The sequence below is a fragment of the Nematostella vectensis genome, chromosome 8 (assembly GCF_932526225.1).
Source record: "Nematostella vectensis chromosome 8, jaNemVect1.1, whole genome shotgun sequence".
NCBI lineage: Eukaryota > Metazoa > Cnidaria > Anthozoa > Actiniaria > Edwardsiidae > Nematostella > Nematostella vectensis.
In genome coordinates, this window is record NC_064041.1 from 14,703,742 (window position 1) to 14,714,719 (window position 10,978).

The 10,978-nt window shown below is 40.3% G+C and overlaps 3 protein-coding genes across 5 annotated transcripts; 2 read left to right on the forward strand and 1 right to left on the reverse strand.

The window, feature by feature from the left end:
• Positions 1–1,648: 1,648 nt before the first annotated feature.
• On the reverse strand, positions 1,649–10,234 carry LOC5510486 (medium-chain acyl-CoA ligase ACSF2, mitochondrial). 3 transcript variants are annotated; one of them, XM_048730996.1, is made up of 6 exons: positions 10,013–10,234; positions 6,522–6,594; positions 5,432–5,512; positions 3,334–4,307; positions 2,895–3,084; positions 1,649–2,584 (listed from the first exon to the last, which is right to left on the reverse strand). In XM_048730996.1, the coding sequence occupies exons 3-6, from the start codon at positions 5,433–5,435 to the stop codon at positions 2,058–2,060; spliced, it is 1,695 nt and encodes a 564-aa protein (XP_048586953.1). In that variant the 5' UTR covers positions 5,436–5,512; positions 6,522–6,594; positions 10,013–10,234; the 3' UTR covers positions 1,649–2,057. The 3 variants fall into 3 exon arrangements, with proteins under 3 accessions (XP_048586953.1, XP_001630969.2, XP_048586952.1); XM_001630919.3 differs by lacking the exon at positions 6,522–6,594; XM_048730995.1 differs by lacking the exon at positions 10,013–10,234 and having other exon boundaries at positions 6,522–6,639.
• Positions 5,442–6,894, forward strand: LOC116617196. The gene is made up of 3 exons (XM_048730999.1): positions 5,442–5,536; positions 6,040–6,210; positions 6,434–6,894. Exons 1-3 carry the CDS (start codon positions 5,533–5,535, stop codon positions 6,787–6,789), a joined length of 531 nt encoding a protein of 176 aa, XP_048586956.1. The 5' UTR covers positions 5,442–5,532; the 3' UTR covers positions 6,790–6,894.
• LOC116617195 lies at positions 6,790–9,487 on the forward strand (the record flags this gene model as incomplete). The annotated part of the gene is made up of 3 exons (XM_032379661.2): positions 6,790–8,318; positions 8,779–8,830; positions 8,965–9,487. A coding segment is annotated over one exon (1,140 nt), but the record flags the coding sequence as incomplete, so codon positions are not given.
• Positions 10,235–10,978: the final 744 nt, after the last annotated feature.

Genomic DNA, 10,978 nt, shown 5'->3' on the forward strand with positions numbered 1-10,978 from the left:
TGCAAATATGACTGATTTTTATCATAAAATAAGCACAAATGTGGTGGACATGAATTTTTCCAGAAATTTTTTTTCAATAAGTTCTCTAAGTATTATATTAAGGGCTATAGAGCTTTAATTTAACCAGCGCGGCTGTAATTAATAGACCCGTCAGCAGGAAAAAAAATCTGCTACCGATGAGGAAGATTTTTCATTTCCCAATTGTGCGTTGATAAATTATACCATGACAACTCGGATCATTTGTTTATCTTTTCGTTACGGCCCTATGTTATTTTAAAATCAAAGCATCACAATTGTTTCCGAGGCGAGAGCCTCGCTCTACCCCATGCTAGTTATGGGTCAAAGCGGGGGAGCCGGCAGACGCCCTTGACTTCCAACCACTCGGTCGTATAAAGCCAAAAACCCTAGCTAATAGCGTTCCATGATTTATATTTTCATTTTGTAAAAAAAAAGGATATCGAACTAATATCGATCGGCAGCGGTGGCTGGCGTCTACAGATATGGCGCTCAAAACCTTCTGATCGTTAGAATAATTAATTCTGTCTTACCTCAGGTTTTGGGCTAAACGTGTCCTCTCTTAAGGTTGACGCTAGTATCGTCAACACTAGAGTTTTTGAACACTTGTTTATAGCACCGTCGTTTCTTCGGCACCTCGAAGAAAACCTCCCAAAGAAAGGAAAAAACCTCTGTTTGGAAAAGAAATCCACGCGGACCCTGGGCACATGCTAGCGTACGCGCATCATTCTGAAAAGTATCTTTCAGTTTGTTTCAGAATAACTTTCTCCTCTTTATTACAATAACGGTCCGCCGATCACTGATCCGCACCTTAGGAAAAGCCTCGAAAACTCTGTCCTTTAGTAGAAAACGGTTAAGGGATTTCTCATTCCTAAAATCTCCCAAGCGTGTCTCATGTAAATTGTGGAGCTCGGACATCAGGAAAAGGAACGTACCATTTTCAACAGCCTCCACTTATATATTCTGTTAATATATTCTATAAGCATGACAAAAGCTCTGTACTTTTTTAATCACCCTCTCTCGCTTCCTGGAGACCTTTCCTTTTCTTAAGACATCTCTAGGATAATAAAATAGTCCTCTATTGGTGCGGCGATTCATCACTATGATGCATACGTAGGGAGCAATGAGCGCTGTTTTTTTTGTAGTGCCTCGAGCATTAATACCGCAAATTCGTGACAATTCCTGTGCCATTTTGCGCTATTTGCGCGACAAAGAGTTTCTACAGATGTTTCTTTTGAGAACATCAAAATCCTCTAATATTCTCAAGAAAAGAATCACAACCTAATAACTTTGATTAAGGAGGCATATCTAAAGCATCTTATTGGTCTTTGGTGTCTAGTTGACAGACACTTACAAAGCCCCCTTATTAAATCCATCTCTACCTCTTTTTATTTAGCCAACGTCAAAATACCCGATAATTGCGATTAATCGCAGATTTAGAAGAAATAAATTTAACATCAAGACAAAATTTCATATTTAGTAGGTTATATACATTGTACGTCCTTGATACATAAAGAATGATCTTTTTTACCTAAAATACGCGATTTTATGAGGCACTTACAGCATATACAGTGCCAATATAAGCCGCCATCTTGGATAACCGTAAGGGGGATTGGGTCTAGCTTTGAAAACGTTTTCTCTTAAATAAATCATTTTAATGCAGCAGACGACAGTTTTATCTTGAAATATTAACAAATACTGTCATATTTCCCCTACCGAAAAAAAAAAAACAATCAGATATTTCGCCTTAGAAATACAAGATCTTTTAATTAAATTTCACCACAGGGAACCCGTGATGGACGCTTTTTTCTAATTTTTATTCCTTTATTACACAAAATCCTCAATTGGTACCGGTGGGCACCGGTCTCAATATTAATTAGCATCCTCTTGGCTATCTTTTTGCCAAGTTTGGTGCTTTTGTCCGCTATGTATAGATTGAAACACTAAGCGACCTGACTATAATAGTGTTGGACCATTATAAAGTTCACATAAGGAGAAGGGAGTTTTTAAAACAAAGATCAGCGCCGAGGGCCACTGAGTCGTTATTGTTGAAAACCATCCCGACTAAGCCCCAGTCTCTCCGCGGCCATCCTCTTGATTTCCTTGCGGTCGTCTTTCCCGGTTCTTGTCTTTGGAAACTCATCGAAGACAAGATAATATCTCGGTCTGGTCAAATCTATGCCTGCAGTATTAGCGCGTAACTCCTCGCAGGCCCATTGGTTAATTTGGGCTATAGCGGACTCTGAATCGGCACGAAAGCGAGGATTCAACACAACGCATGCGCACACGACTTCATAAAGCCGCTGGTCTGGAACACCGACGGCGATCACTTGCTGAATACACTCGTGGACGTGAAGTGGTAACTCGACCTCTGCGGGTTGTATAGATTCTGTAGCGCATTTGATCAGATTATCCTGACGCCCGTGGATGCGGAGTCGGCCGTCGCTCGTGAGTGATGCTCTATCGTGAGTAAAGTACCAGCCAGTGGGGGATTTGGCTTCGTGTCTGTGACCTTTTATCATGAAGTCTGAGCGGAGAAGCATGCCCGCCTCTCTGACACACAGTTCCCCTGTTAGAAACAAACCAGATATGATATTCTTCACTTCTTATGATACATTTGGATATTTTGCAGATTTTGAACATAGTTTACAGGGGGGTGCAGGGCGTGCGAATGCACCCCGCCCCCCCCCCCCCCCTTACAACGGCCGAAGGTCCACTTTCGGAGAAATTCTAGGTACGGGCCTAGTTTAGGACAATTTTTATCAAAACGGTCACACAGACAAAAGGACATACAGAGCCGTACAACACACTTTTCAACTTTGCTTTAATTATTTATAGCTTGTAAACTGAAGGACAGACAGACAAACGGACAGACTGACCTTTTGTGTCGACCATTACTAACTTTCCTTCGGGGTCGACTATCTTGACTTCAAATCCTGGTATTATCTCGTACAGACCAAACTCAGCAGAGTCGATGTTGTCTCGCGTACAAATCGTTCGGCCAGCTGTGCAGAATTCTGTCGCAGCATAAACCACTAAAACCTTTGTATGTGGTAATTTGGAGATGGCCTAAGAGAAATGAAGTACATAGTGTCAAAATCTTTCATAGTTAGAGTGTGTCTATTAACACGGGTTATTAAGACAAGAAGTTCTTCTAACAAAAACAAAAACGATAAATAAGTCTGTCTTTGTTGGAAAGCGAAATATTCCCTACCCCTACCCCCTACAGCAAAAGTCTTGCACCCCCCTGGGTAAGAGTCCTAGTTAACCCATACAGCAGTCGATATCTCATCACAATTCAATCATAATCCCACTTACCTTCTTCACCGTTTTTTTGTCCATCATCTGTCCTCCTGTCTCAAGCTGCACTAACTTTCTCAGATCGTAACGATCAACCCCTTCGAGCTCGTAAAGATCAAGAAAGAACGGCGGAAGCACTATAGCATTCGTCACTTTTTCCTCCTCGAAGACGCCAAGCATGGCGCCAATCATGTGACTGTCTAATGACAATCTTGGCGGGAAAATGACGTAAGTCAAACCAAGCAGCGCAGATAGTGTGAAGATACAACTTCCAGTTATCCAATCAAAGGGCGCGTACGAAAATATCACAGTGTCGCTTGTGTAGCCACAAGCAAACGTCTCATGAATGATAGCGTTGACAAATCCGTGGTGCGTGTATTCACATGGTTTCGGGATACCTGTGCTACCGGAAGTGAAAATAAAGACAGTGAGGTCATCGAACTGTACTTCATTCTCTGCCTTTATAAGAACGTCGCGAGGTTTTTCTTTTCCTGATCGAAGAAGAGTCTCGTAACTATGGCAACTAGTAGACACACCGTCATCTGGCCCAACGAAAATGGCTGCTTTGATGTCGCCCACAATTGCACTGACGGCGGAAGTGACGTCACTTTGTTGAGAACTAAACGCAACCGCTGATATCTGGCCGCTTAATTCAGTCACTGCATCGTCATAATGGGGACCTACAATCAGCGCTACTGCGCCGATCCTATTCAAGGCCATGTGAAATACGATAAACTCTATTGAAGTCTCCAGCATAAGCAATACCTCATCCCCTCTCCCCAGGCCTAGCTCAAGCAGCATGATCGCGAGGCACTGGGATTGCTCCTGGTACTGTTTGAAGGTTATGGACTTCCTGTGGTTATAGCCTGTCTCGTCACGGTAGACAATGGCTTCCTTGTCAGGACGCAGAGCTGCTTGTTCGTCTAAAAGCTGGAATAAGGTCCTACATTCCAGCGGAGTGGTGTGTGGTCGATGTACGTAGCTCATTGTATCTAAACAAATACAATATCTATCAATTCCTTTCTTTTCAATTTTTAATATAATGTGTTTTTTTGTGTGTATACGGCACTTCTTACAATTGACATGTTACAGAAAGATTTTAAATATAGTTGTAGTTTTTTTATTCTTCGCACTGCCTAAACCTGAACCGCACTACAATTACGAAAAAATGATGCGATTCTGTACTCTCCTGCGCAATAGCTTTCTGTGTCGCTTGTTTACTTCGAGCGACGCAGAAAACTTTATGCGTTCTAAACGGCGCATGGATAAAACGGTCACCAGCCGTATGTCTCGCAGACGTCCGTATTTAATTTGAGTAGCCGTATGCAATGGTTTTAGACGCCGAATTAACCATATTGGAAAGATTTTATACGGCTAAATTTTATGTGTTTTTATGTTTCTTTGTTTGTTTTTAATTACATTATGCATTAGAAACGGTAATGAAAAGAACGGCGTCTAAATCCAACCCTATCCAAAGGCGTTCGGCACGGGGTAAGTGAGGCGTGCAAAACGCCTAAGCCGTGCCAAATAGAATGGACCGGTCTAATTTGATTAGACGGCGTTCTTTTCGTGTACCTGGACACCTTCTATTTGGAACGGGGCATACACAACAGTGTTTAAACTAGGTATAAGATAGTATATCATATATATGCATTTTCCTGGGACGGTAGGCACAGTGATTGTTACGCTAAATTATAATAATAAATAGTAGCTCGGATTACGCAGCATAACTTGACCGGGCTTTCTAATCAAAGACGGATAGCGCGTCGCTAACAAGGCACATTTGAGCCAAATTAGATGGAAATTTGTGGTTTATTATTACAATTTGGCCTAACAATCACTGTTTCTACCGCCCTTGATTTTCGGAGCAAGCTCCGAGCTTGGTCCGAGCGGTGCAGATCAGCGCAAGTAATTTTCACGTAATTTTCACGTAATTCTCACTGGAACGCAAGCACAAGAGCAAGCGCAAGAGAATGAAACTGCTTGCTCTTGTGTTTGACAGATTCTCACTTGTTTTGCGGTTCCGTATGCGCTTACGTTTGCACTTGCGTCGCCGTGAGAAACAGCCTTTATCGAACAGTCGGCAACCCGACAAATCAGAGAAAACCATACTTACACATTTCCTTGACTTCTAAGTAATTCTTGATGTACTATCAGTAGTAAGAAAGCATCTTGTAGTCCGTGACGAGCGTGCCAGCTTGTGTCCGGCACAGGAACATGTGTAAGTGTAAAGAGATGACGTTACTCCATACCCTATATATAGAAATGCACCTTTTGCCCAATCTGTTCGCATCATTATATAACATGCAGCCTAGTCACTGGCGTGATATCATTCACACTGCTCGATTTTATTTTCGAGAAACAGAGAAACAGTTGCCTTGCTTTTTTTTAGGTCTTAGACTTCGTGTAGATTTTGATTTTTTGTTTTTTTCCCGGCACAAGAAATCTGAAATAGCATATCACGGCCGCCATCTTGGATTATGCGCTGCGCGCAGGGGGTGGGGAGGGAAAATGCCCAAACACATCATTTTTCCTGCTATACAGGTGAAGACAGGTGATTTTTTAAAGGACTAAGTAAATCAATTCTACAATATAATACAAAGAAAATACCCTTATAAAAACAGTAGGAGTACCATGGCATGGGCTTGAAACTTCCACAAATATATGCATATTAAATAAAATAGAAAGGTCATTGATTTAACATCATAATTCAATTTGTTGTAGACTTTCAATCATGGAAACAAAACACTGAGTCATCTTGCAAGTGCTCATTTGTGAAGTCTACGGGGGACAAATACCAAAAAGACTCTGGGACAACAATTAAGTATTTCAAGTGCAATAGAGGAGGAAAACATCGATCTGTTGTGAAGGGACCGAGAAGGACAAAAACCCAAGGTGCAGTAATTGCAGAAGTAATCCAAGTACAGTAATTGAAGGAGTAATCCAGTACAGCTTGATTACACCTGGCGCATTTCTCTGTCACACTTATTGCAAAGTGCAGATCTAACATTTTGAATGGCTTACTTTTTGAAAACTGTCTGAATACCATGGTTCAGTTTGTAATATGTGTATGCTCTTGATAATTTTTATTTTATTTTTTTACTTTTTTATATTCTAGGCTCATGCAAAATGGAAAGCAACTGTACTGCCTCACTTACAGCAACTGTAGATTTAAAAGGAAAAGTGACAGTAGAGGCAGTACTCACCCACTATGGTCATGGACATGATATCCAGCACCTTCGTTTGCCGACAGAAAAGAAAGATGAAATAGCTGCCAAACTGAAACAGGGAGTAACAAAGGAAAAAATTCTACAAGATGTAAGGGACAGTGTATCAACTAAGAACATAGGCAGACACCACATTCTGGAGCGTAAAGACATCCAAAACATTGAAAGAGCATATGGGCTGAAAGATGTTCAACGTCATCCAAATGACCAACAAAGTGTGCTTGCATGGATAACAGAGTGGAGTTGAGAGGATAATAACCCTGTATTGTACTATAAACTACAGGGGCAGATAGCAGAGGAAGGGTATGACCTACAGAAATCCGATTTTTTTATTGTTTTGCAAAGTCAAATTCAAAAAAATATGCTAACAAGATTTGGCCACAAAGGCATTTGCTGCGATTCAACTCATGGCACAAATGCATATGACTTTACACTAACAACAATATTAGTCATGGATGAGTTTGATCAAGGTTTTCCTGTGGGATGGTGTTTGTCAAGTCATGAGGACTTCATCACCATGACAATATTTATTAGGGAAATTAGGAAAAACTGTGGGGTCATACAGTCCAAGTTTTTTATGAGTGACATGGCCCCACAGTTCTACAATGCTTGGATAGCCATAATGGAAGGCCTCCGCCCTGCTAAGCTTATATGCACCTGGCACACTGACAAAGCTTGGCAGTTAGAACTCAGAAGAAAGATAGGTAGTAAGCAGGTTCAAGAGGAGGTGTACAAAATGATGAGGACTGCCCTCCAAGAAACTAATGAAGATGTTTTTGAGAAACTGCTTCTAGCTCTTCTAAACTACCTGGGCTCAAAAACAATAGAATTCTATGAATACTTTAGAAAAGACTGGGTGCTAAAGAAAAAGGAATGGGCATACTGTTATAGAAAAGGAATGGGGATAAATACAAACATGTATGTGGAAGCCTTCCACAGAGTGTTCAAAAGAGTGTATCTCAAAGGGAAAGTGAACAAACGTGTAGATACATGTTTGGTAAATCTCATGCAGTATGTGCGGGACAAGGCCTTCAATAGGATGATAAAAATGACAAAAGGAAAATTAAGCTATCGAATAAACAACATTTCTAAGAGACACAAACAAAGTTTGCTTATGTCCCCACAAAATGCTGTCACTGTAGGAGATGGAGTATGGTCTGTTTCATCAGACGACAACAAACATGTATACAGAGTAGTTTTGCATGCAAATTGTTGCCCGGAAGATACTAAATGCAAGGTGAGATGTAAAGAATGCAATATTTGCATTCATCAGTCTCAATGCACCTGTCCAGACTCCCTCATAACAACAACAATATGCAAGCATATCCACCTGGCAAAGAGACTGGCCGAACAAAAAGAAAATGAGCATAAAAAAAAAGTCAATTAGAAACAAATTTAGACCAAGAAATAGAATTCCTGGCCAAATGTGTAGAGTCCAAAAAACCTGATGTGGATTCAGCCAAAGAAAGAATAAAGGAAAGACTCCTCCAGTTATTAGAGAAAGTTGATTGCTGTCACTCAGCAAGTATTCTAAAACAGCTAGAAAAGGACTTGACAAAAACACAAAATCAGCTTACAGCCTTAATAAAAAAAGAGACTGATACAATCCCTCTGGCAAATAACAAAACTGCTCCAGCAAACAAGAAAATGGAGACACAGAGGTTCTACTCAACAAAAAAGAAAACTAAAAAAAAAGACTACATGTATTGTCAAAGCCCACTAGGGAAGAACAAGATCAAATCCTTGCAAGCTTAACTGACCCTGTCTCTCAGATAGGTAAGGAAGTAATAATGTGCCTGGATAAGAAAAGAAAACACAGAGATTTTTCAACCCTAGATACAGTAGCTTATATACTCTAGATGTAAGGGTTGGTATTTGTACCACCAACCCCTCTCCCAGCTGAATCTGAAACTGTGTTACTTGGTTTCATGCAAAATTTGATATAAAATTTGGGGAAATTATTCACCCATGCACAAAAAGGTAAAACAGGAACTCATGCACATAAAAGAGTATAACAAACAAGAGGTATTTTGTCCAGCAACCTTTATTGATGAACAAGACTGCAAATAACTACTATCCTCAAAAGAAACACCCCAGTTTACATTTTCAAAAGCCCCTACCTCCACCCCAGATCACTGGTTCCCCTCCACATTGAAGTTATGAATGAAAACATGATATTCCGTCTCATTATTTTACTATAAAGCCAAATGTTAGAAGTGTCTGGTTTTGCTTGCAGATAACAATACCAACAAAATTGCGTGTGACAGTTGTGAAATGGTACTTGACTGGTAAGCTTATCAGATTAATAAATTCTCAATAACAAAAACAACACTACCAATTAACTTTGAAAAATTAGTCAAAATATTTTGTTGGTTTCCTGTGAGTCCACTACATCAAACTTTGTGTTATCTTTGTGTTCCAGGATGTGTGCAAAACCTGCTGGCAACAACTGGATGTGCAAGGACGGCCTAGAGTCTGCATCGAAAAAGCAGAAACTTGTATAGCAGTCTATCCAATACTTTATTACTAGGGTCCCAGCATGCATAGGCAATGGCAACCTCATAAAATGGAAGGGAATTAGGTTGAACTTCATTGAGCATGAATTTACAAGTTTTATTTGAATATTGTTCTGTATAATCCTGTTTATAATATTTCTAAGTGTTTGGTTGTTTGATTTGAGAATTGTTACGGGGCGACAATTCTGCTATTAATCCTTGTTCGCACTGAAATTGTCTAAAAACCCAAGCTACTACTTGGTTGAAGAGTAGTTGCTATCACCTTGATGGATACATATCTTCAATACCATTTATCCTACTGTAGGATGACGCTACGTCCTGTACAGACTGGTGTAGGGGACAATGGGTAATTAAAATGAAGACTGCCATATAATTGAGACATTATTTTAACAAGTTTTTGCTTGAAATTAAATGCCTGGCCAAAGCTGAGAGGTTTGCATGTCTTGAATGGATACCAATATATGAGTAGTACGATATTAGTTTTTAGTGCTGTGGTCTGTGGATCTTTCATGCAGAAATCGATCCGGTATCCAAAAACATTGACCTTACTGTTTTACCGTTGAAACCTTATCATTTTGAAAAAAGAAATATAACTATCAAAATACTACTTAAAGTTAAGATAGAAACATATAAAATACAACCTTACTCAATTTTGGGGGGCGATAAAAAGGAATGGATCTTTTTCAGTTATACAGGAATCGATCTTGATCGATGAAATGGAGCTTTTCGCCACTTAATAAAGTACACTCATAGGTTCTCTACTATGCAGGTTGGGAACTGATCTTTTATAACAGCTAACAATCCTATTAACTTAAGTATATGATATAAGCAACGTGTTCAAATATTGTGATACCTTAAATCTGTTAATTAAATCTGTTAATTATTATAAGTATATGATATAAGCAACGTGTTCAAATATTGTGATACCTTAAATCTGTTAATTATCGAACTCACCTCGTGTGCACAAAAGTCTTGATACTCAGCTTCTTTTTTCCAACCTCAAAGTGAAGAGACAATGGACAAAAGATCCTTCGAAGACGGTAAAAAAAGGTATTTTCAAATGTCTAACATCTTTGCTCGTGCCACAAAACGCAAAATAGAAGAGTAAAGTATCATCAAACAAACAAATTTCTCTATTCCGTCCCATGTGTGGAACAGCTTTAACGATGTTTGTCCGATGACCGCTCGGTGGGTATCGGCATACCGTCGGAAGACTATTGTTCTCTTGACCAATCAGGAACTGGATCGATTCCTGCATTTAGCCGCAAGTACCCCGTGGAAGAGGGGGCGGGGGGTATTCAGGGTAAATGTTATAGGGATGCTCGTCGGGGAATTAAAAAAAATACCCCTAAAAAATACCTGCAAACCAAAAATTGTTACCCTAAAGAAGCCATAAAAAATTCTAAGAGAAAAGCCTATTGTTTTCCCGGTTACCCCCTAAAAAGTTAGTACCTGATGCCCGATTTTGACCCCTACAAAATACGACGAGCATCCCTTTCAGGTCGAGATGGGAAGAGCCCCCCCTGTAATATGCGAACTCGTGCCGGAAAAACTATCAAAGCCTACAGGCTACTAATGGCATCTTTCACCTTAGGATTGCTTAATCGATAGATGTGAACTTTAGAAGCACACTAGCATACACACATTGGCACCAGTCGGGCCAAGACGGGACGCTAGCACAGTCTATTACCCGTGCAGTTTAGACTAGCAAAGGTCGCATGCGTGATCCGCACAATTGGCATCACGCTAGCCCGGTCGCAGCTCTAGATCCCACATGGATCTGAGCTGTGGTTTAAAGCACTTCGTTCGAGTCGAAGTCGCCCTGCAGTTTTTTTGCCGATGAAGTTTAACTGAGGCAAACCGGCTATGCCATGCTGACGAGTCCTAATAAGGACGAAACAGCTGTCCATGGTTGCCGAA